This window comes from Neophocaena asiaeorientalis, unplaced genomic scaffold (genome assembly GCF_003031525.2).
Source record: "Neophocaena asiaeorientalis asiaeorientalis breed wild unplaced genomic scaffold, Neophocaena_asiaeorientalis_V1.1 scaffold443, whole genome shotgun sequence".
In the NCBI taxonomy this organism is placed as follows: Eukaryota; Metazoa; Chordata; class Mammalia; order Artiodactyla; family Phocoenidae; genus Neophocaena; species Neophocaena asiaeorientalis.
Window position 1 is genome coordinate 938581 of NW_020171808.1, and position 25336 is coordinate 963916.

Genomic DNA, 25336 nt, shown 5'->3' on the forward strand with positions numbered 1-25336 from the left:
GCTCCACGCTGGCCTTTCCTGAGTGTCCCCCGGGGGTGTGTCCTGGCAGGTGGCCAAAACGTGATGCCCTGAGGGGTCGGCACTGGGGTTTCCGGTTAGAGGAAGGTCGTCCTTGAGCTTGCGCAGCTCGGGCTGTGATCAGAGCCTTGAGGTGAGGATGCTGAGATCCCGGGGCCCCTACTTCCTGCCCCTTCTCACCGCCTCTCCTTTCCTTTGCAGCCAGCTGCCCGGCCGCCCGTGCCCGCGCACCAGGTGCCGCCCTACCGCGCGGTGTCGGCCCGGCTGCGGCCGTGCGCCTTCTCCCAGAGCACCCCCATCGGGCTGGACCGCGTGGGACGCCGGCGGCTCATGAGAGCATCCAACAGTGAGTGTCGCGGGCCTCCCTGGTCCGCTCCCGGAGATGGGGGTGGAGTCCCCCACCGGGCAGCTTCCATTCAACGGAGGCGCCCGGGCCATTGCGCCCCGTCCGCCTGCCCTGGGCCAGGGGTGGAGAGGACCCACCGGGTGTCAGGAGCTGCCCCTGCAGGGGCCGGCTTATCGCCCCCTGTCCAGGGAGGGTGCCCTGTGGGCTCTGAGCCACCACGGTGGCCCTGACCTTGAGAAGATCTGGGGACCGAGTTCCTACCATGGAGGAATGAACTCCTGACCGCGAATGGGCTCCCGGGGAGGATTTGTCTTAGTCTGACTTTCAGAGCTCTTTCTGGGTGTTTGAGGTTCACCGGTACTGTTTGAGCAGCACGGAGGAGTTTTTTATCTGATAGAGTTGTTCATACGCTACCTTAGTCCTTATCCGGTAAATACCTGCTGACCCGAATTCACGGAATGATTCAGATTCCTGAGAGCACGTTGACGTCCGAGCCAGCCCGCTGGCTGGACAGTGGCCTGGCCAGGCGCACGGGGCAGGAATAGGACGGGCGCTTACCGCGGGGCAGATGCCGCCCCGCGTGCTCTGCTGCTTAGTTCCTTTGATCGCGTGAACCTCCTTTTACAGACCAGAAGCCCCAAGTGTAAATAAGGGAGCCGCCAAGGATGTGGCAGAGAAGGGACTTGAATCTGCAGTCAGATAGAATTTTCACTGCAGGCCCATGTTTTTAACCACTGAACTGTGCGACTCTAAAGAGACACAGCAGCCTGCTGACGCCCAGACCTTCGGTGGCCGGGTTTACCGTCTTAGCTTTGAAAAGCAGCATCGCGCAGTGTGCGTGAGTGACGGATGGGGCACTCGGACGCCTGGGTTCTGGGCAGCGCTGCCGCCCACCAGCCAGTGGGCACGACCTCCATGTGACCGTGGTGACCGGAGCCGAGCTGCAAGAAGGGGCGGGATTTACAGAGTGTTCTTTCCAGAGACTTGAAGGAGGCCGAGGGCATCACTCGGCGTCTATACATTTCAGGGAGAGGGAGTGGAGGGGGGACCACAGAGGGTGGAGAAGAGAAAGGGAACAGGTGGGGTGAGGCCCCAGTCATCCTCCCCTTGAAGAGGATGGAGGACGGAGAAGGTGACGAGAGGATGGAGATGGTGACGGGAAGGTCGCTGATGGATTGTGACCCAGAAATGGTGGCAGAGGGTGTCCTGAGAGGGCCGTGCCTGGTGCTGGGCGGTCAGGGAGTCATGAACTGTGAGGGTGAGGGAATGTCTGTCCTCCACATGGTGCCGCCCTGGCTTCTGGCTCAGGAGGAATCCGGGCTGGACTCTCGTCAGACAGGGTGAAAAGGAAAGAGGAAGCGGGAGGCGGTTGGAGGCCGAGGAAGTTTTCGAGCATCTCTTGCTCTTGTGGTCCTCTCGGCCGAGCAGGTGGGGCCCCTGGGATCACACTCCCCGCCCCCCCAACCCCGTCCTGGGGCCCCTGCCCTCTGGCTCCCCCGCCACCTCCTCAGGCCAGGCTTCCGCCCACGCTGGTCAGAGTTCCTGTTTGGTTCTTACTGCTGTTTCCCTGTGAGCTTTCCCCACCGTCACTGGAATGGAGTCCCAGCCCCTTAAGCGAGTTTGCAGGCTCTCTGCCGCCTGCCCGCCATGGTCTGCTGCTCTCGCATCTCCTCCGGCGCTCCCTCACCACCCGGCTCTCCGCTTGCTCTGCCCAGATTCCCCTTCCTTCCCTTCACATACAGCAACGTTCATTCCATTCCAAATTCAAAACTCACTGCCCTGGGGACCCTTGGAGACAAATGCACCGTCATCTTTCTGCACAGCAGTTGCTTCTCTCCAGCCCAGTCATCAGCGTCTGGTGATGCATTTCGAGAAAGTTGTCCAAAAGGAGAGAAAAGGCTGCAAGCACACGATGCCTTCAAAATGTTACTAGTGATGGAAAAAAAGTTGAAACAATGGAAATGTCCACTTTCAGTGGGATAGTCTAGTGTCATATGGGCGACCACTTCAAAACAGTTTACAGCATCGTTAGGGAAAGCCCGTAACAACGTGGAAAATGACCGATGTAATATTAAAGTGAGAAAAAGGGAAATAATGTTGTATTAGTTTGCTAGGGCTGCCGTCACAAAGTACCACAGACCAGGTGCCTTAAACAGCAGGAATGAATCGTCTCAGTTCTAGAGGCTGGAAGCAGGGTGGGTTCCTCCCGAGGCCTGAGGGGGACCCTCTGGCGGCCTTGGGTCCCCTGTATCTCGGCATCTGGATGCATCTCCCTCACCTCTGCCTCCATCTTCACGTGGCGTCCTGTTGAATCAGGGCCCACCTTGATGATCGCATCTCAGCTTGATCATCTACTGAGACCTGTTTCCAAATAAGACCACAGTCACTGGTACTGGGGGTTAAAATTTTAGCATCCTTTGGCTGCGGGGGGGTGGGGGGACACAATTCAACCCATAACATACCATGATTGCAGCCGTATACGGCGTGTACACATGTGGTCAAAGGTTTACCAAGAATATGCACAAGTGAAAATAGTGTAGTTAGGCGGGTAGGAATATAGATGGGTTTTCTTCTAACCCTGTACTCATACAAACAGCTGTGTTTTGTTTTGAGTTGAGTGTTCTTTTGCTGAGAAGCAACAAAAACTGACTCTACCTAGTTGGAGCAAAAGAGAACGTCTTGGAAGGGTGTCAGGTGTTCCCAGAATTGATGGGGTGTCTGGGAACCTGTCTAGGAAGTGGACGGCAGTCGGGGTTGCTCCTGGGAGTCGGGGAGCCACATGCAAGGAGCCGAGGAAGGCCAGTCTGTCCGTCTTTGCCTCTGAAGTCGCTCAAGAGTCAAAGTCCCAGGATGGGGTTCAACTCCTCAGCTCAGGTGACGTGTCCACCACCTGGGGGCACTGGGACAGAGTGGAGGATGGGGTCCTCCAGGGATGGACTCCTTGTCTTCAGTACAAGGAGGCAGGTGCGTGGATTCCCTGACCACGATGGAGGGGAGGTTGTTCCCCCAAAGGAAATCCAAGTGGTGTTGGAAGTAGAAATAGATTCTGGACAGATGCCCCATTTGTTCATTCATTCATTCAGTGTCTGTTGAGGACCTGCCATGTGCCAGGTGACAGCCATGAGCACAGCAAAGCCCTTTACCTCACACACATTCTAGTGCGGGGATGATAAATTAACAAGGAACTGTAACATGGCAGGTGGCACACCGTAAAGAAAGATAAAGCAGGTAGAGGGTATTGGTTTTTTTTTTTTTTTTTTTTTTTTTTTTTTTTTTTTACGTGGCATGTGGGATCATCCCAGACCAGGGCTCGAACCCGTGTCCCCTGCATTGGCAGGCGGATTCTCAACCACTGTGCCACCAGGGAAGCCCGAGGGTATTCATTTTTAAAAGAACATCGTTTTAACAGTGACGCACCTATTCCACGTCTAATTAAAACCCTCTCACTCCTTCCATGGAGGGAAACAACCCAGAGGCTCACCAGTCACTGCAAACGTCTCCCAAGTCCAGGGCCTCTGAGTACCTCCATCTGTGCTCCAGCCCCACTGCAAAGCCTCGTCGGTGTTTATGCCCAGAGGTAAGTCCAAGCAACACACCCTTCCATAGTGGAAAGAGGTGGAGGAAAGGAAACAGAAAAGACATAAATACTGTGTGTCCATACACACGTGATGCCAGGAGAGGACGCTTCTCTTCTCTGCCTCTGGTTTTGAGGCACACGTGCTACTTCTGACTCTGCCCGACTTGACCCCGTCGTTTGCTCCGGAGCCTCTGCCCCGAGCCCTGCCTGTGCTGGTCTTTGCCAGCTGAGGTGCTCCAAGCCTTCACTCCAGGCTCTCGGCTGGTACTGGTTCTACTTGTTTAGAGTCACCATGGCCTCCTGCATTACCCTCTCTGAGTCAAAAATCAGTCAGTCTACAAAAAAAAAAAAAAAAAGTGTTGCGCACCAGCCCTGAGCCAGGCACCACTTCCAGCATTTGGAGAACAGCAGAGATAAAAGCATCCCAAAGCGTTTACGTTCCAGCATTTAAACAGATTCAGGAAGCGGGTAAGTAGGATTAGCTCAGGCACTGATGATGGTTCTGGACAAGGTGAAGCTGGACAAGGTGGAGGGCGACCTCGTGTCCCTAAGAGGTGACGTTGGAGCCGAGACCTGGAAGATCTGAGAGAGGAGAGGTCCCAACGGAAGGAGCACCAGATGCCCGACGCAGGCAGGAGCTTGGTGTGCCTGAGGTTCAGCGAGAAGGCCGGGGTGCCTGGAGCTCGGGAATCGGGTGGGAGCGGACGGCCCAGCCTGGAGGTTAGAGAGAAGCTGGATAGAAGGGGCGTCGCAGGTCTCGAGAAGGGGTCGGGGTTATTCCGAGTGAAACGGGAAGCCGTTGGCAGCTGGGCTTCAGAGAGGAAGGCTGTCTGGGGAGAGAGGGCAGAGGAAGGAGGCTAATTGGAAGGTTGTTGCGTTGGTCCTGTTGGGAAACGATGGTGGGCGACCACAGAAGACACCCATGTGTTCCCTGGGCACTCACTTTCCAGAGCGCGAGGAAGCTTGAAAGCCGGTCCTTCGCTCTGAGTCAGCGGGGCCAGGGCTGGGGGCTCTGGCGGAAGGACTTCTCTCTTGGGGGAGGAAATTCAGTTTTGACAGAGCTGAGTTACCGGATGGAAATAAAATACTTTGTCAATGTATTATTAAGTGATCCCAAACCCCTGTGTTGCCCTCTTCGTTTCTGGGCTATGGTGAACATCACCCTCTCTCCGGGGAGATTCCAGCAGGGGTCTGATAGGTAAGGCAGGCAAATCCGAATCTAGAATAAGTGTCTCTTCCAGTAAGGACAAACCATCTACCCCTCTGTTATGGAAAGGGTCCACTGTAATCAACTCCCCACAAGTAGTCGTCTGGGTCCTTCAAGGAACCATATCATTAACTTTGTTGAGGGGACACCCTGTGGTTTAGCCCAGCCTTGGCATCTGTGGCTGCCACCAGAGCCATTTTGTTTTTTTAACCCACTGAGTCAGCATCAAGACAACCAGGAACCAAGATGGACATTTGCCCCGTGGGACATCATGTCACACGGTTGTCAAACAGCCCCGTTTGCTGTGGGATTCCTGTGGGACAGATGATTTCCCGTGCTTTGAGTGTATTCTGACGTATCCAATCACACCCCTTCCCCAGAGCCGTCCATGAACCCATTTTGTTCTCTCCAAGCTCCCCCAGTGGCTCCTCAGACAAGCCATTTGCTCTGACCGTGAATCCACACAGGCTAACCCCTCACTGAGGCCAGAGTATCGCTTAGATTTTACTGCTGGGGGGACTTCCGTTTCCGGGGGCACCAGGGAAGTGACAGGAGGGCTCGAAGGAAGAGTTGCAGTAATGGGACCCCGGACCCCAAGGTCACCTGGCTTCTGCTCCATGAGGAGGCCCTGAGTCTGGAACCGACTTAGATCTGGGAGTTGAGTGAGGTCCCTGGATTCCCTGTGGTGGTGGCTCAGGTGTGCCCTCTGCTCACCGGAGTTGACCATTTCCCGCTACACGAGTCAAGCAGTACCTTCATGGAGACCCTCATCAGTTTTGTCCCCCAGGGACCCTGTATAAGTGAAGCGCAGCCGGAGATCAGGTGGGTCACACCGTCCCAGTGACCGAGCAGGCCCTGCTGCCTAGGGCAGAAGCCACGCCCACTTACCCAGGTGGACATCCCACCTCCATGGAGTCCTGGACTCCTTGAAATAGAAGCCTCTCCTGCTGGCTCCCTGGGCCCAGGGAGGTTAGCAGAAGGTTGATTATAACGTAGCTGCCACGTCCATCATCTGGTTTGGGAGGTAAGCCCAGGGGAGGGTGAGGACCTGACACACCGGCTCCAGCGTTTCTGTCCCCAGACTTGCACCCCTTCTTCTTCATCTTCCGAGAGCTGGCCTCTCAGCTGCCTTATGAGTGGGCAGCCCTGGGTGCCGGTTCCCGTCCCACCAACGTGCTGGAGTGGCTACCCCGCCTCAGGAGCCCATGTGTTGAATGCACAATCCCTGGTGCGTGCCGCCCAGGTGGGCAGATTCGGTCTGATCTGAATTATGTTTAGTAAATGCAGTGTGTGGGAACCTTGTTTGGATTCTGATACCAACCAGCCGGCTGTGAAAAGGTCATTTCGAGACAAGGGGGGACATTTTCCCATGGAATCAGTATTCAGAAAAGGAATTATTGTTAATTTTGTTCATAGGGATAATGATAGTGTAGTTAAGTCCTTGTTAAGTCCTTGTTCATTTGGGTACATACTAATATTTGTTGCACGAAATGATACGTGGGAGACTTGCTTTAAAATATCCCCAATATTATTGGGAACTAGTTGGGAAAAATTGTAAAATATTGATCCTTCTGGGTTCATCATATAATTTCTCTACTTTCATGTTTGTTTGCAATTTCATAGAATAAAAGGTTTTAAAAATAATGAAAAGGGTGTTTCCTCCGCCCTGGTCAAGTGTTCTCAAAACCTCCAAATCCCAGAAGTGCCCACAACTAACATTTTCTCAAAATGTAGAAATGTGACCATTAGCAGTTTAACTTTTCTTAAGAAATGAAGACCTAATCCTTTTAGGTGAACGTGAGGTCCTCCTCAGAACTTTGCAGCACGGTGCTGGGCTCTCTTCCAGAACCAGCTACTTCTCTCTGGCTTTGTTTAGAGCTCTTTTCTCACCTCCTCCCTGGCCCATATGTCGCTGAGGAGAGCTGATTACATGGAGCAATCCTTGGTCACGCTTACCCACTGCATGGGTGTGGTGTTGGAATAATAGAATTCCACCATGAATCACAGTGGTACTCAGAAGTGCTTTTCTCAAGTTCACGGCTGGGAGGGGGCCAGCCTATAAAAACCCTGTGGCTTTGTTGGCGATAGAGTTTGTGCCCCTTGCTCTTCCTTGGGTCTGAGCAAGTGTGCCTGTGCGGTGCTGACTTTCTCCTAGGGAACTACCTTTGCTGCCTTTTATGATGTTTTCTCTTACATCCAAGGCAGCTTATTCCATCACAGCCTGATTTTCCCATACTTATTTCCGTTCCTGCCATCTTTCCTCTCGTAACTAGTCTACCTGTTCTGATCAGAAGTCAGATGTGATCGCCCTTCAGAATTCTTATTTTCATGTCCACTCATGCTTCTCTTGCTACCCATCCCATACATCGAGTTCAAATTAGTTTTCTCCTGTGATGTAAGCAAAGTGATTGTCTTAACTGTCTCTCCCGGAAAGAACGACATCCAGTTTCCTTAGCTGGATGGAATCTTAATGGGTCACAAGCAAAGGAATACAGCATGCCACTGAACCAGTAGATTTGCGTATGCCATTTAAAAAATATATTTGTTACATTTTCAATAAGGCTTTTACTCAACCAAAAAGTATTATTTTGTAATAATGCCGAACCACAGAGGAAAGAAAACGACAGGATTAGGGCCAATGAAAACTTATTATAAAAAATAGAGAAAATGACTTTCTGGGGAGACACAAACGTGAGTTGACTTGATGGACTTTTTATGGCTTTTTAAAGTATTTCGTCCCACATGCTGTGTGGAGTGGCCAAAAAAATAAAATTAAAAAATAAATAAATAAAAGGGACTTCCTTGGCGGTCCGGTGGTTAAGACTCCGCGCTTCCAACGCAGGGGGCGTGGGTTCAATCCCTGGTCGGGAAACTAGGATCCCACGTGCCGTGTGGCACGGCCAGAAAATAAAATTAAAAAATAAATAAATAAAAGGGACTTCCTTGGCGGTCCGGTGGTTAAGACTCCGCGCTTCCAACGCAGGGGGCGTGGGTTCAATCCCTGGTCGGGAAACTAGGATCCCACGTGCCGTGTGGCACGGCCAGAAAATAAAATTAAAAAAAAAAATTCAAAATTACTCAAATGATTGCTTGATTTGATTTTTTTCTCACATCTTAATTTCTTATGAATATAGTCCCTTTGCACGCTAGGAAAGAGGATCATGTTAAACCAGTGTAGCCCTCCAGTGACCTGGGCCAGAACTGCTGGGTCTGCAGTCATGTATGTCATCACTTAAGCCGTCACCCGTGGCGTTGTAAAACTCTAACTCATAACCACCTGTGTACATTATGTTTTCGTTAGGAAACAACCAAAAACTCCAGTCCTTAAGGGCATGATGCCTATGAATAATACCTTGTTCTATAGAAGAATAACCCAAGTTACACAAGTGGCCACCTATGTGTGAAGCACACCCGTCCGGCCAGCGTTGCTGGGGGAGGAGGTATTTTGAAAACCTACTCTGAGGTTTAAAAATTCCTAGTTCTGCTGTCAGTGAGAAAGCAAGAAAACAGTGCTGCAGACCGCACCGCCATTGATCAGGGTCTACCACGAGAATATAAATTTAGAGATAAAGGTTGGGGAATTGGATAACTTAGAAATTTCCAAACTAATGAACTTAATGACGAGAAATCCAGCATGCTGCCTTTTTCCTTTCGCCGAGAACACACTGAGGCCCGTTTTAGAGACGCGTCCAGGTCTGAAAGGGGAGGGCAGGTGTCCCTCCGAGTGGGTTCCTGCTTCCTCCGTCCGTGTCCGCGGAAAGGCCGGGCGGGAGCTCCCGCGGGGGGCCGGACCGGGCCGGTCCCACTTAGCCCATCATGAGCCCGGCGACCTCTCTGGGGTGGACCCGTAAACTCCCGAGCCCCACACGGGCGCTGCCTTCCGCCGGGGCCCCGGGGGGAGCGGCCGCACGTCCGCGGCGCTGGAGGGCCTGGGGTCCTGCGTGCGGGGACGCAGGGGTGGGGGCGGAGCCGCCCGCGCGCCTCCCGCAACTGCCGCCCGCTGCCCCCGCGCAGCCCGCACGCCAGCCTGGCTCTCCTCTGGCGAAGGTTCCCACACAGCTTTCAGGCTGGTTTGGCTACGGGAAAAAGGCGTGTGTCAAGACGGTCCACTGTCTTTAAAGCCCAGTAGTTTCAAAGGGCAACTGAGGTTATCACTCGGGATATCCTTCCCCGCCCGCAACTTCCAGTCGCTCTGTTTGGTTTTGTGCAGAGATGTATTTTCTCAGCCACGGAGAGATCTCCTTATGTATGTGCTTATTTACTTTCCTGCATTTAGGAACTAGTATTGGTTGTAAAGGCCAGTTTATCCAACCTCATTAGGAAATGACGTAGGACGTGCCATTAGGACATAGTCAAACAGTGGCATTTCAGGACGCGTCCAAGGTGCGCGGAAACCTTTCTGACTTGAGCTTTCAGTATGCTCTTGGGTCAGGAGACACCTCATTGGTATTGATCCACTGAACACATACACCTGCTGTTGTGTAACACATATGTATATATCAGTATGAGCCCTATGGTAAGTGAGGCACTTTGTGGAGGCTGGCTGCTCCCAGAAGCCAGAGACTGAGCTCATGGAACCTCCCAGCTGGTGTCCAGACCCAGAAAGACACTGCAACAGCAAAGGAGGTGAGTGTAACCGCAGAGCAGGTAGATCCCGTCTGGGGAGTCCCCAGGCTTTCCCCAGAAAATGACGTCAAAGCTGAGACTTGAAGGCTGAGCTGGAGTTAGATGAAGTGTGTTGTTGACAGAAGGTGTATTCCAGGCTGGGAGTGATACCGACCGGGGTCCTTGGCCTCCTTAATCAATAGAAATTGATTAGAGGCCAGATGAGAAATTCAGGCAGGGCTTTACTGGGGCCCCTGCTGCAGCAGGGGGGATTGAGAACAAGTAACAGTTACCCTTGCTCCCTCATTCCCGGAGGGGCGGGGGGAGGGGGGGTGGTCCCTTAAATGGGGTGAGGGTAGGGGTGTGTCCAGCGCTGGAGGGGCAGTTGGCCCACCGCTTTGGTGGTGCCCAGGGCAGGGGGCATGTGCAGTGCCCTGCCATTGCTCCAGGCTCTTCAAAAGCGGCAGTTGAGTTTTTTTAGTTTTTTGTATCTTTTTGTCCATAATTTGTCCCAACTGCACATGCATGCAGTTATTTTTAGTGCCGTATAGTTTCTTTGTATTTTCTTGCTGGAGGAGAAGTTTGTCCAGGTGCAAGCATTGAAGCCCTCGCAGCAAACGGTCCCAGATGTCAGGGGAACAGCATGTGGGGAGTGTAGGAGCCAGAGGAGAGAAACTTGAGAAACCCAGGTTTGGGTCACCCTCAGAAACTTTCTTAACCCAGCCATGCGCTCATCAGATGGAAGTATCCTTGGTGCGGACAGGGCTTGCACCTGCCCAGGGCTCGCTTGGGGGGGACGGCACTCTCTATGCCACTCTCATGGGTGGAGTTGTGTCCTTCTCGGGAGTCAAGGGCATGGCTCCAAGCTAGCTCTGGCTGCTGTAGTCATTACTGTAGTCACAGAACTAGTTCAGCTCCATAAGCAAATGAAATGTAAATATGAGACTCAAAAGAGATTCATATTTATGAAAACTAAACACTTTGAAGAGGCTTAATCAAGGTGAATTGCTAAAAAATTATTTTCAGCCAGATAAAAATTGAGAGCTGTAAAACATGGAAAAATCAGGGAATCTGTGCTCAGAACGCTTCTGGTCATTACTTTAAAGCATCCAGAACTGGTGATCATAGTTGACGCCTCATGGGTGTGACGTGCAGAATTCCTGTCCCATGATCACAGGGGGAGACCTCTGGTCCTCGATGATAACAGAGGTGAATCAGCTGCACCTTTGTACGTTGAAGTTGAGGTGTTCTGGGCATGATGCGTGTGTCATGTTTTTGACTTGGGCCTTTCAGGCAGCCGGACTACCTGGTGGGAGGGCCTTGCAGCAGCCCCTGAGGCTGTAGCGAGATGAGCTGAGGGGCAGGGTCGAGAGGCGGGTCTAGATGAGGGATCAGACTACCAGAGGTCAGACAGAGCCTGCCCATTCAGGGCCTCCTGTGAAGGAGGTCAGACTTTATCCTGGGGGCAACCAGGAGCCGCAGCAGGGTTTTAAGTGGAGTAGGATGGTCAGGTTTGCATTTTGGTGATGTCACTGGCTAGATTGTGGACCTGCCTGGAGACAGAGGAGACAGTCAGTGGGCAGAGCCCTGAACTAGAAACAGGACGGTTCTCCTGGAAAAATGAAGGCGTGGAGGTCGAACAATTGTCCGGATGTTTGGGGGGCAGACACCCCGGTGCCCCGGTGATGGGGGGAGCATAGGAGAAAAGCACACGAGTGGGGGGCTTGGGTCTGTTCCAGGCATTGAAGTTGGAGGCGCAGGTGGGACAGCTAGGTGGGGGTCTTAGCCCCTGGCCTTCACCATGAGGGTCTCATGAGGAGGTGGCCCAGGCTAGCGGGGAAACTGGGGAGTCAACAGCAAGTGATTGGCTCTCAAAGCTGATGCAGGGAGGGGTACCATCCAGGGTGTGTGTGGAGTGAGAAAAGAGGGTCAACATTTGGGAGCCAGTAAAGAAAGGAATCCACAAAGAAGATAGAAAGGGAGTGGGGCTTCCCTGGTGGCACAGTGGTTAAGAATCCGCCTGCCAATGCAGGAGACATGGGTTCGAGCCCTGGCCCGGGAAGATCCCACATGCTGCGGAGCAACTAAGCCTGTGCGCCACAACTACTGAGCCCGTGTGCCACAACTACCATAGCCTGCGTGCCGTAACTACTGTAGCTCACGCACCTAAAGTCCATGCTCCACAACAAAGAGAAGCCACTGCAAGGAGAAGCCCATGCCCGTGCACCGCAACAAAGGAGCTCCCACTCACCGCATCTAGAGAAAGCCGTGCACAGCAACAAAGACCCAATGCAGCCAAAATAAATAAATAAATAAATAAATAAATCTGTGACCCTGTTTTTTTTAAAAAAAAAAAAAGAAAGAAAAAAAAGGAGTAGCCAGACAGGTGAGTGGTGTCCAGATGTCCAAGGATGCTGGGCTCCGGGGAGGTGGTGGTTATGATGTCACCTGTGCCCAGGGCCAAGTCGGATGCTCTGAACCATACGCATGGCTCCAGCAGCAATTAGGAACTTGTGGGTTTTGAGAAAAGCGGTTTCAGTTCAGTGAGCGGGCAGAGCCAGGATGCGGGAGGGTGTCTGCAAGATTGTGCGGGGAGTCCAGACCTTATGTGTGAGTGTGAAGGGATTTTATCGATTTTGTTTATTGGTGTTGGTTTTCTGATTTGATAGCCAAAAATTTCCCATAAGTGCTAGGGCTAATTAAAAACTGTTTTGCTATCATATTAAAAAAACTATTTCGGGCTTCCCTGGTGGCGCAGTGGTTGAGAGTCCACCTGCCGATGCGGGGGACACAGGTTCGTGCCCCGGTCCGGGAAGATCCCACATGCCGCGGAGCGGCTGGGCCCGTGAGCCATGGCCACTGAGCCTGCGCGTCCGGAGCCTGTGCTCTGCAACGGGAGAGGCCACAACAGTGAGAGGCCCGCGTACCGCAAAAAAAAAAAAAAACTATTTCGGCTTTACATTACCATATCTGAAAGCGCGTTAATTGACTGTGTGAATGTTCATTTGTACTAAACATTTTTGAAAGAAATAGTCTGTTAAATATACACCAGAAAGTTCCATTCCTTGATCTAGAGTTCTGTTCTAATACCCCAACATGAAGGAACTGGGGGCAGTTTAATCATAAGGGTTTATGCCATTTCAACTCTGATTTTTTTAATTAAATAAATTGTAAGAAATTACTGAAGCATATTTTTTTAAAGTCTTGCAATGAAGTTAATAACTTCATTAAGACTTTAATTTTATTTTTTACTTGGTCAAGACAAAGAATATAGGTTTCTTCCCTTTGCTTAGTTTTTTGTTGTCGTTGATCCTACTTCTAATTTGTTATTCTGGCGTTGTTCTATTCTAATAATTGTTATGAAAGTTAATTTTCTTATGAACCAGCCTTTGGGTCAAAAAAACAGTGGAGTCCCAGTCATCTATTGACTAGCCATGTGACCTTGGCAAGTTATTTAACCTCGAAGTCTTAATGTCCTCGTCTGTAATAGGAAATACTACTGTTGTCCATCCCCCAGATGGGTGAGAGTGACCTGATACACAGTAACTATGCAGTAAGTTATTACAGAGACCTAAAGAGAAGCACTAATTGTTCTAGGGACAAGGATAGTGAAGAGTGGTGAGCTGTGTTTGCAACCAGAGTTCTGAGTTCCTAACTCACCTGCGCTAACAAGCAGTTTAACCTTTGACAAGTCACTTAATCTAATAGGTAAGGCCCTAGGGCACCAGGAGTCCATATGGAACAATATTCTGTTTAATTATTATCCAAATATAGGTTAAACTGATCTAAAATGCAAACTCAGGTTATAGGAAAAAAGAAGGTAACTCGAATGAATGTTTTCTGTTGACTCTCTTGATCGTATCACCCAGAGACGCCTCTCAACTTTTTGTTAAAAGGAAAGAAGAAAAGAAAAGGAATGGCAGGTGTTGAAGGGTGTGTGTGATGCCTTGAGACTATTTTAACCAGACCTCGTCTGATCTCTTATTGTTTGAATGAGCTCTTTCTGCGTCTGCTTTTCCAAAGTTTTCTTTCAATGATGAATCAGAGAGAAAATATTTAGTCGGATCATCCTTGCTCAGGACCCGTGGAGGGTGATCGTAGCGGAGCTCTCGGGAGGCTGGTTGGAGGGTCGGTGACATCGAGCCCTGATGGTCGGGTGTGTACGTGCGTCGGGTCTGGAGCTCTCCCATCTCCAGCCCGCTTCACGCTCTCCTGCCGGTGATGGCGGGCGCTGGGTGTAGATATCGGTGAAACAAGATGATTCTGTTCTCTTGTCTTCAGGCGGGTGTCTTCCTGCCTCCTGACACCGTCCTGGCTAAAATCTCTCCCTGCTGACCACGCCGTGAGACCACATGGACTCCATGGTCAGACCGATTTAGAGCCAGGAAAGGGTTCTATCTGCAGGCACAGGCCCTGCAGATACAGACACCAGGGCCTTAGACCGCAGGCCTGCATGTCTGAGAGGTGTGTGGGCTTCAGCAGCGCTTAGCTGCTGTCTCAGCCTTATCCGTGCCCAGAATCAAGAGTTGGTTGTTTTTTTTTTTAAAGGAACACAGTGTTCTAGTTCCTGTCTCAGAAAAACATCATAATGTTTCTTTAATGTTTTTCCAGCAAACTCTTGAAATTCTCATCTTCTAACATTTAAAAGCTTCTCGATTCTAAGATGTGTATTTGTTCCAATCATTCTAAACTACAGAGTTAAAAAAGTTTTCAAAATAGCATGTGTCTAATGCCAAGTCTAAGAAATTGGATTTTTTAGAAGGAAAATCCTATAATAAACCATAATGGAAAAGAATATGAAAAAGAAAATATTTATATATACATGTACAATTGAATCACTTTGCCATACACCTGAAACTAACACAACGTTGTAAATCAACTATACGTCAATAAAATAAATTTTAAAAAAAAAGGAAAAGAAAGAACATTAAAAGTCAGGGGAAGGAGAGCAAGAGAACTGAACATGGAGCAAACCACCACCAAGCACCCAGCCTCCGCTCGTGTCACTGGTCTTGGGGACATTCCGAATCTGAGGCTTAAAAACATGCCATGCTTTTTACTCGCTCGCTAATCGAGATCTAAGTCCTAGATAGTGAAGCCAGCCATCAGAGCAGGTCAGACAGACCCCAAAGCCCACATTGATCCGTTCCACTTGCTGCCTCCCAGGCACTGTGCTTTTGCAGCAACAGAGCACAAAGTTATTTCATTTATGTGCACAGAAGTTTATCCATGTGTCGGTTTTTAAGTCCACACCCTAATAGTTGCCTTTGATTACAACAAAGGAAAAAGTGAAATTCATCCATTATCTTGTTTTGCTCTTGTTATGTTTGAGCCATATCCTAAGGATCCAAAGACAAATAAATACAGAAAAGAAGTGAAATGTGTCCCAGGCCTTGAAGGATGGAAACCCCACATGGTTGTTTACAGAAGACAGGAAAGGCTTCCGTCTTAACGTAGAGATGGCACCTTATCGTTTAAAGGACAATTTTGTATCTGTTTCTGAATTAGTGTAAAAGTTGTAGTCAGAGCCCAGGACCACTGTCTTGTTTGGGGCGGTTTTGGAGTGGGGGGCATGGGGTGGGGTAGATGGGAGGGTTCACTAAGGCATTGAGAGCACATCTTCCACCAGTTAGGGTGGATAGGCACACGGTACCTCGGGTGAAAGAGCAATAGCTTTGAAGACACACCTCTTCACCCTCTGCCTTTGGTTCTCAACGGCTTGTTCGTGTTTCCCCCGCTCTGTTTCCTGTGTCTAAGTGATGGGGCCTCCCCTCTGCGTTCAGGAGGCTGGCTGCTGAACGCTGTTTCAGGAAGACCTAAATGGAGCCTACCTTAGCCATCCTCGGGCAGGCAGCTTACCGAAACGGGGTCTACAGTTCTACGTCTGTATGTGCTAGAAAACGTTATGTGTTGTGTTGACTGCCTCTGGTGGTGTTTTCTTACGTTCCTCTGGGAAATGGCATAACTGTGACCTGTAGATTAGTACTAATGTTTGTCTTTAATCCATTTAGAATAAAGGCATCCCTCTGGATACTCCATTATTTATGCTAATAGACAAGGGAATGTGGGTCTGAGTAACTGATGGCAAATGTAGCTGATTACTTCCTGTTCAGAAATGCCCCCACTGCAGCTTTGGGAACTGCAGCCCTGTGTCAGCAACGGGGACAGCGGGGGAGTGTACTCAGAACCCTCGCTGTGTTCCTCTTGATTCTGGGGCGTTGTTGCTCAGGTGGGGGTCTGGGCTGGGGTTCAGTCCAGCCGAGGGCAGGGGCTTCCTCGGTTCTGACGTGCACCCAACCTTGAGCTCATTTTCTGAAATTGGCAGTAGTGCTGGGCCGGAGAACAGCATGACTGTCCTCGGGGCCGCCTGCCGCCCTGTGTCTGTCCTGTAGCTCTTGGTAATGGGGCCTTACCCAAGCCTAGAAAAGAGGGGAAGTTCTAGAATCTTCCCAGGTTAAGGACATCTCTGAACCATGCAGGGAGGCTGCAGCTTTGGTGAAGCAGCAACAGCCGGGAAACGTTTGTTGCTGAGTAGATATCCAGTGCTGGTGATCTTTCTGCCCAATATCAGAAGGTGGCCATGTAAGAAAACCTGTACCTGGACTTCCCTGGCGGCGCAGTGGTTAAGAATCCACCTGCCGATGCAGGGGACACGGGTTCGGGCCCTGGTCCGGGAGGATCCCACATGCCGCGGAGCAACTAAGCCCACGCGCCACAATTTCTTAGCCCGCGAGCCACAACTACTGAAGCCCACGTGCCTAGAGCCTGTGCTCCACAACAAGAGAAGCCACCGCGATGAGAAGCCCGCTCACCGCAACGAAGAGTAGCCTCCGCTCGCCGCAACTAGAGAAAGCCTGGGCACAGCAATGAAGACCCAACGCAGCCAAAGGAAAAAAAAGAAAAAGAAAACCTGTACCGTATTGTACTTAAGAAGGTACCAAAAATTCAGAGCTAGATAGAACCTTAACGATCACCTGCTCATCTCAAGAGCCAGTCCTGGGCAGGTGGAGGGATGAGTACTGGTTTGAGTTGGAGGTTCCACTGCTAACTTACCTCGCCAGCAGCCTCCTTTTCCATACGTATGGATGTAACTATGTAGGGGTCTTAGGGCCACTGGGCCGAAAATAGCCTTACTGTAGAGTAAAAATGATCATAACATCCCGCGTGATTCTGACTTTTATCATCTCTGATTTCTAAATATTTGATATTAATGTGTAATTTGGATTCCTCCACTTGCCCGTGGGACTTAATCCCTTGCTGAATTCTTTTTGTGGTACCAGTAGTCAAGGTTTGTGACAGCTTAGTCTTGACCACATAGCAGCATCTTATCCAAGGAGAATAGATTGATGTGTTGGTGGGGGGCGGAGGGGTTGGGGGGATGGAGGGTTTTGGGGGGAATGCAGGAGGTTAAGACTTCCTTCCACTATGCTTAAGGTCTTTGTTGCAGTATTCTTATTGATCTGGTAAATATAGGCTCTAATCACTAAAGAACTTTCCAGACCTAAAAGTCTAAGCTTCTCTGTAGCTTCTTCCAAAAACATCTTGGAAGCATTTTTTGGGTCATCTTCCTTTGAGAAGTTACCCCACTGAATTCAGTGCAGCTTTTGTTTGTTTATTTACTTTTTTCCTTCTTTTTATCTTTATGTTTGTTTTGAGTGTCTGTGCAGTAAAGTAAGTTTACTTAGTGAATGCCTTTGGTTTAAGATCCTGAAATCCCAAGGGCCTTAATCTAGCACCCTGACCCCATCTCTGGATTTAGAAAAAGTCCTTGGGAAACAGAAGCTGCCCTTTGTACCAGCTGCCCAGGGAAAGGGAAAGTGAGCCGTAGAACCAAGTTAAGACGATACCAAGGAAACGTGGCCAAGAGAGCTTCTTCTTTTTGAAAACTTGCAACTTTAACCAGAAAAAAAATTGAAGAAAATGATGAAAACACTCTGGGTTTTATTTGCCTCCTGCTGGATTTTAAGCTTTGTTAGAAAAGACGCTCATCAGAATTAATTCCCGCCTCACTGCTCTGTGTCTCAGTGTTCAGCGTTTCACTTGTTCATTCTAATGAAAACCAGGTCCACCCTTGCATTCCATGGTCTTCCTTCGTTTCCGAATTAACACTTCTCAAGCCTGAGTGTGCCTCTGATCCCAGATCCCTGGGTCTGGTTAAAGTCAGGCTGTGATTCCACAGGCCGGTGGGGTCTTCAGTCTTCACTCCCCACCAGGGACCCGCTCTCCAGTCACCCGGCGCCGCTGGTCCCTGGACCGCACCCTTTGGGGCAGTAATAACGTGTTATCGTGAACAGAGAGTTTTGTGGCCTTATGGGAAATTCTGTGTTAAACAAGGTGACACAGATGTCACGATCTGGATTTGTAGCCTGTGGGGACTGACGTATCCTCTGGATTTCCGGGAAGTAGGTACAGTGTTAGTGGTTTTCAGACACTTTTCATGGACCATATTATACCAGTATTCCACATGGGATATAGGAAACTTTACCTCACAGAGAGTGGTCTGCCCTGAAAAACAATTTCAAGGAATCTTTTGAGTCCGTCATTTAATGAAGCACTGCCTTTATGAAGAATAGATATGCCCTGGGAATCCCCTGGTGGGTCCAGTGGTTGAGACACCATGCTTGCACTGCAGGGGGTCAGGGACTGAGATCCCACATGTCTTGCAGTGCGGCCAAAAAATATATATATATACATATACACACACACACACATCGGGGGGAGAGGGAGGGAGGGAGAAAGGAAGAAAGGAAGGAAGAAAGAAAGAATAGGTGTGCCCCTATTGAATGAACTGTCTATTCATCGTTTTTAAAAATTTTACTCTTTTCAATCGTTTAAAAATACTTGCAAGGGGTAGATTCGAAGCCGATCCGGTTTTCCGGTTTTGTGAGCGGTGTATGTGTGCTCGCAGGTTTCGCCTTTGTTGTGGTTTATTGAAGCCTTCGCTGGATTTAAAGGTGGGATGCACCAAATCAATAGAAACAGCCACAAATAGTTGAAGATGAGAAGAGCCTATGATAAAGCACGTGGTCGGCGTGGGTGACGTCACCGATCGTGCAGCTTTGCCCACTGAGCGTGGTCAGCGGGCCTGAGGTTTGTCAGAGTAGCTGCCGTGTGATCTGTCCTGTTCATTAACCCCCAGGAAAGTGCCCGCATTGTTCTAAACTTGGTGATACGTTCTCAGGAACCCTGAGAGCACTGTCGGAGCCTGGTTGTCCCCGCCGTACAGACCAGACACGGAGCCCCTGGAGGTTTGAGCTGGTGGAGTGATGCCAGGGCGCCCATCACCCCAGAGACGGCACGCACTCACGGGCTCAGTTTTTAGCCATTTACTGGGGGACGACCATGTGATCCCTACTCTGTGGATACCGTCTCCTTGCTCGTTAACTTAAAAAGTCAGCATCTTCAGTGCTGTGAGGAAATTGAAGGAAGCTGTTTGTTAATAGGTGTCGTTTCAGGATATGACTTGCTTGTTGTAGGTAACTGGGGAAAAAGTACACAGGAAATAAATAACCCGTGTCAGCTAGAGAGAGCCTCTTTAAAAAAAAAAAGCAATTCTCTTCATTATAGGGAACAGATACTCTATATAGCAAGAGATATGCACATCCTTGTCACAGCATAGAAGGTACACACATATTTACACATACGTTTTTAAACAAATCCCACTTTTAAAATGAGTTCACAGATTTGCAGTTAACAGTGTAATATCACAACTGAAATTTTTGTCATGCCTTAGCGTGAAATCCCAACTCCAGGTTTGAACCTAGCGAACTCTGCTTCTTCCCCCAGGAAATAGGTTCCTTCTTTTTTCTTCTGAGCCCGCCCCTTTATTTTTTTTAATTGAAGTACAGTTGATTGACAGTGTTGTGTCAGTTTCTGCTGTCCAGCAAAGTGATTCAGTTATACATATGCATACATTCTTTTAAAGTATTCTTTTCTATTATGCTTTATCACAGGGTAGTGAATATAGTTCACTGTAGGAGCTGGTTGTTTGTCCATCCTGTATGTAATAGCTTACATCTTGAAAGCTCTCTTCGGGTCTGCCTCGGGCTTTGGGATTGTAATGAAGAGCAGCCTTTCTCCCACCGTCATCGGAGGCTCTCCGGGGCCCCTGGTAGGCAGATGTGGTGCCTGGTTTCCTGGGTGGCCGTCTGGCCTGCGTTTAGGCTTTCCTCCCCGCCGTCCAGTCTGAGGCTGTAACCTCAGCCGCCCGTGGGCGGGCGCTGTGAGCAGTGAGGCTCTGGCCGGGCAGGCACAGGCGTCAGCAGTGAATAAGCGATTCTGTCGTCTCCTCAGCCAGAGCCTGTGCGAGTCTCCGTGATGCACAGTCACCCCCCAGCCCCGCTCTGAACGCGGCCGTTTTCCAAACAGAAGGATGGTGGCTAGAGGGGAAATTGCAAGATTCTGGAGTCTGGAAAGCCTTCACCTGGGTACGTGTGCAGAGAACGGACTCCTGTGTCTGGCCATGTTGCCGATTCCCCTCTGTGTCCTTGCAAGTTGCAGGGCTCTCTCTGCTGCTTCTTGTCGGTCGGATGTGTGTGTGTGTGTGTGTGTGTGTGTGTGTGTGTGAGAGAGAGAGAGAGAGAGAGAGAGAGAGAAAGCTCACTTGTCCCGGCCCGGGTTCCTGAGGGCAGTTCTAGGCATGGGCACAGTGAATCAGAGAAGCTGGTTTGGGTTACAGCACAGCCTTTGGTGTGAAATAGAAAGTAGTAAGAATCAAACGTGGACTATCCGTTATGAGTTACGGATCTGGTTTTTGTTGCGCTAGTTTTTGCTTCTGTTACATGAAATTTCTTTATACAGGAGATTATTGTTGGGGTCCGTAACAGTGTTCCTTGCTAACTTGGGGTGTGTGAGGTTTAAGGGTATGAATTGATTTTTGAAAAATACTGTCGACTGTTTGCGAAAGTGTTATTGCCCAAGACTCCGTTACTGTATGGTGCTTTATACTGCTTGTCAGTGTTTTTCTGAGTGTTGTCAGCTGGACTAATTCCTATTTAAGTGTGAAAGAAACATGGTTCTCTGATACTAGGAAGTTATCAATTGGAACCCGTGTATTCTTTAAAGGGAGTGAGAAAAAATGCTTCACAGAAAGAATTCTGGCTGACTGCTACACATGGATGCAGTAGGATGCTTTAAAAAAAAAGAAGTCTTGTCGCTGTTTTTGCCTCACATCAGTAGCTCAGGCTGAAATGAGTGGGAGTTACAGGTGAGTCTGAAGTCAGCCTTGGGCCTTGCAATGCAGTGTGTATTTTGTGCTTCCTCCTTGTTTTGGCTGGCTTTCTGTGCAGGCCGACAGCAGACAGGGATGTGATTAGGGCTCCTGCTTCTGGCCTCTTCACTAACAAACATTTAGGAAAAGAAAAAGAAGTAGCCCAGATATTCCTGTGTTCAGAGCACAGGCCTGCCTGCCAAGTGGCTGTGCTTGTCACTTGAGTGGCCGGTGATCCCACTGTCCGGCGTGGAGGAGTGCTGGCCGCCCGGCCTCACCCTGGGCGGGGGAGGGGTGTGTGTGCGCCTGTGTTTATTCCAGGGCAGCCGGCCTGATGGAGCCCGCCCTCCGCATTCCTCTGCTCCTGGGAGTGGGCACGGGTCCCAATCCTCACTCCCAGTGTGCGGAGGCCGAGGGAGGCTGGACGCAGCCTCCACGCTGAGCCAGATGCTCTCCCGTCGCTGGGATGCGCAGCTGGTCAGGCCTCCTGCGTGGGGTCCGCACCCCCCCCCCCCCCGTGTGCCCTCCGGCTCCCGCACTCCAGCCCTGCTGGCCTTTGATGAGCCTGGCTATAAAGAGAAAGAAGGAGGCAGCTCGGCCCGAATCTTCTCTTTCCCACTGGTTCGGTGTGTTCCCTGGACCGTCTTTCACGTACTCGCTGTACGAAGCGTGTATGTGTGTGTGATGCAAACGCAGTGTTTAATCATCCTTAAGTGACATGCCAGCGTAAAATAAAGCGGAGAGCTTGCTGAATGGGGGGCTCTGTTTTCTTTGAGATCCCTGATTGGCCAGGGGGCCTACGGGACAGCTCGGCGGCTCCCGGGAGGGATGTCCTGCAGGGACTGGGGGCGGGAGCTCTCCAGTCACTGCGGCTCAGAGAGGCCAGGGCCAGGCAGGTGCATGGCAGGATGGCTTGGGAGCCAGACAGATGTGGGGTTGAATTCCAGCCCCACCTCTGGGGAGCAGTTCCTTAACCTCTTTGAGCCACAGTTTCCTCCTGTTTAAACAGACAGTAGTAATTCCTGGAGGCGTGCATGGCTTGGATGGGATGATTTATTTAAGCACTTAGCACAGTGCCTGGTACACACTGTGAGCTCATTCTGGGGATGTGGTGAGACTGGAAGGGATCCTCCCCAGGATTTGTTCAGCCAGCCTGCAAGGCAGCTGCCAGGAGCTGGGAGGGGCGTGGTGAGCAGCCTCGAGCTGCCAGGGGGCGGCCGAGTGGAGGAGAGGGGCGATGGACGGGCAGCCGCGGTCAGAGCCACACCCAAGGAAGAGAGGAGAAAGCAGACTGCGAGGGGCAAGCCCAGGGTAGAGCGCCCGGGCTCGTGGCAGGACGCGGAGGAGCCCAGAGCCTAACCCCAGGGCTGGGTTGGAGGCTGACGACTGTCCAGCTGCTGCGTCCCCAGGGGCACAGAGACCCCGGGGGCAGTGCCTGCCCAGGGCTCCCGGCCCAAACCCCAACCTGCCTGTCTCAGGGCTCAGAGTGCCCCTTCCGCAGGTGATAGAGAGCATATAGGATACACCTCTAGGGCAGGATTTGCCTTTACATTGAGAAGAAGGAAAATTTTTCACTTTTAGTGGTTTAAAACAAACCTTTTTAAACTCCTTGTAGAAACAGTGCACCTTGGAGGTTTGGTGTAAATTAAGTTCCACCGTGACGTGACTGCCATCACTGCTCGGGCATCAGAAGGTGGCCGAGGCCCTAAGCTGAGTCCAGATGTAAAGTTCTCTGCTGGGAGGGCTATTTCCAGAAGACCCGTGGACATTATAAAAGGTTATCAGTGAAGGGTAGCGCGTCCATTTCTAGTACCTTTTTGACCTTCTTAATGTCAACATGTTTAAAAGATTCAAAAATACTGTGTATGGAAAGTGGTTTGAAAGTCTAAATTAGGCTAATAGGGACTTTCCTAGAAGCAACATTAAATTCTAGGCAGGAAGAATTTCGTGCTTTAATTCGGTGACCTGACACTGACGAATAAGCATGGTCTTGCCCCTGAGGAAGTCAGATGGGGCAGGAGTGGGGCAGACGTGAGGAGAGACGCACACACGGCTGAGGAGGATATTGTAGTGAAACGGCTAAAATCTGATGACAGTGTAAATATGGTGAACGTTTGAAAACCGGACACCGTTACTTCACAGGGGCAGGGAACGTAGGCAGGAGAGTGGAAAACCATAGCCCATCACCGGGGCGTGAGAGCTTGGCCGCCCCGAAGGAGAAGGGGGCATTTGATGGGCTCTTCGGGTGGGGACATCGCTCCAGGTGGGCAGGTCAGTGTGGACCACAGGATCGCGTCCTTTTTGTAGAACGCAGGGAACGCTAACAAAGTGGCTACAGCGGAGGTGTTCAAGCAACGAGTCAGAATCCAGTATTCTCCAGCCTATGTCGCTGTGTAGACGGGCCACACAGCGCACATCCCAGGGCAGACCCCTGCACGTGGGGTTAAGGAAGCTTAGCCTGAGTGCCTGTGGTTTCCAAATGTAGCCAGGCATCAGAATCGCTTGGGGAGCTTTGGAAAGAGGTTCTCAGCAAACCCCTGTGATGGGACGCCATCCATCCTAGAGGAGTGGCCCTGGAGTCGGGGGTGTGTTCCGACATCCAAGGCCCCCTGTGGCCGGGTTCATGTCCCCTGTTGCATCTTGGGGCCCGGGAGCTGCGCCGGGTGCAGGGACCTGGCCGGTGGTCCAGACACGGCTGCAGCAGCTCCCCGTGAAGGCCGCCCTGGGCTCTGAGCGCACACCGCCCACCCGCCCACCTGGCTTTGCCATTTCTGCTCTTAGGATGGCCCGTGAGAACGGTTTGTCTCCAGCCTGAGGAAGCCTGAGTGACCAGCAGGTTTCCTAACGTCCGCGTTTTTAACGGATTATTCTAAGTACGGGAACTTCCCTGAAGTGACCCGCGTTCAGTGGGACACCCCTGGAGAATGTTGTGCCGGTCAGGTGTCCACACCCATGTGGCCTGCACCGCAGGTGCCCAGTTATGACACCCGCCATGTTAGCTCTTACCTTCCCCTGATCTGTCCCCTGCCCTCCCCGACCCCATGTGACAGGTAAGGGGACAGTTTTCCCCAGCTGCAAAGAGGGGCCTGGCTGGGGTCCCAGCAAGGTCTTGTGCTTTTGAAATTCCATCCCTCTGATCAAAAGTCCTTAAACGTGCAAAATTAAGCCAAACAGGAGAGATCTGATGTGTGTCCTGAGAAAAATTCCTGCCGGGACACGGGCTGGGGACCTGTTTGCCGCAAGTGGGACTCAGGATCCTGTAAGAAGGCCTTAACCTCCGGCGTGTGTTATAGGATAAAGTTTTCCGTTGTTGCTGATGTGTGATGTGTCCTGTCCTAAAAACTCACCTTGAGGATCAGTTGTCAGGTTTTGTCCCCTCACAGACGTGAAATCCAGGTTCAGACAGAGGAATGTCACCCTCCCCAAGGAGTGTGGACACTGTTCATCGTTGGCCTTTTTTATAAGACTCCCATTGTCGGACTTCCCTGGTGGCGCAGTGGTTAAGAATCCACCTGCCAATGCAGAGGACATGGTTTTGAGCCCTAGTCTGGGAAGATCCCACATGCCACGGAGCAACTAAGCCCGTGCGCCACAACGACTGAGCCCGCGTGCCACAACTACTGAAGCCCGCGCGCCTAGAGCCCGTGCTCCACAACAAGAGAAGCCACCGCAATGAGAAGCCCACGCACTGTAATGAAGAGCAGCCCCCGCTCGCCGCAACTAGAGAAAGCTCATGCGCAGCAACGAAGACCCAACGCGGCCAAAAATAAAATTAATTAATTAATTAATTTTAAAAAAATATCCTGCAAGCCTCGCAGCGTGGCCAAAAAAAAAAAAATCAAATTGAAAAAAAAAAAGACTCCCATCGTCTCCACTGTCTGCAGCCGTCCTGACTGTACAGTGGCACGTCCTCTATGGCTACAGGGTTCTCTGCTGAATGTTTCTGAAGCTGTGTCAGGCCAGGGCTGGAAATGTGGACGGGGTTTCCTCAGATCGGTTCATCCAGGAAGTGTGTAGAGATTTGGGGGGAAACGAGGATTCAGGGGCTGAATCTGAAGGTACGACTGTGTGAAGGGACCCGCGGGTGAAGGGGGCAGTGGTCCACCCAGTGCATCCCCTCGAGACCCGGGATGACATCCCCTTTACAGGGGATGCTGACCATGATGATTAGACAAGCGCGGGATAAACTCATGTTACAGAAACGTAGACTGTTTATGCAGATTTACTCTGTGGTCCCAGAACTGTCCCTGCAGAGGTGGGTGCTGTCATCAGCACGCAGAGCCTTTAGACCAGAAGGATATTCCCACCGGGCGTGGTGGCCGCTTTGACAGGCGTGGTGGACGAGCAGCACGTCTGCTCTCAGGATCCTCTGTC

General features: G+C 50.8%; 1 protein-coding gene across 7 annotated transcripts in view; it reads left to right on the forward strand.

The window, feature by feature from the left end:
* The window catches only part of SPATA13 (spermatogenesis associated 13), a 50206-nt gene that overhangs the window by 2155 nt on the left and 22715 nt on the right, over positions 1 to 25336 (forward strand). For 5 of the 7 annotated variants that reach the window (XR_003004447.1, XM_024754375.1, XM_024754479.1 and 2 more), the window contains one exon: positions 220 to 364. Coding sequence is in view for 6 of the 7 variants with exons in the window: in XM_024754375.1 (XP_024610143.1) it covers positions 220 to 364 (145 nt within the window). In the remaining variant the exon portion in view is untranslated. Of the gene's footprint in view, positions 1 to 135; positions 152 to 219; positions 365 to 19937; positions 20181 to 25336 lie in introns of those variants that run through there. The other 2 variants (XM_024754762.1, XM_024754683.1) reach the window with 2 other exon arrangements.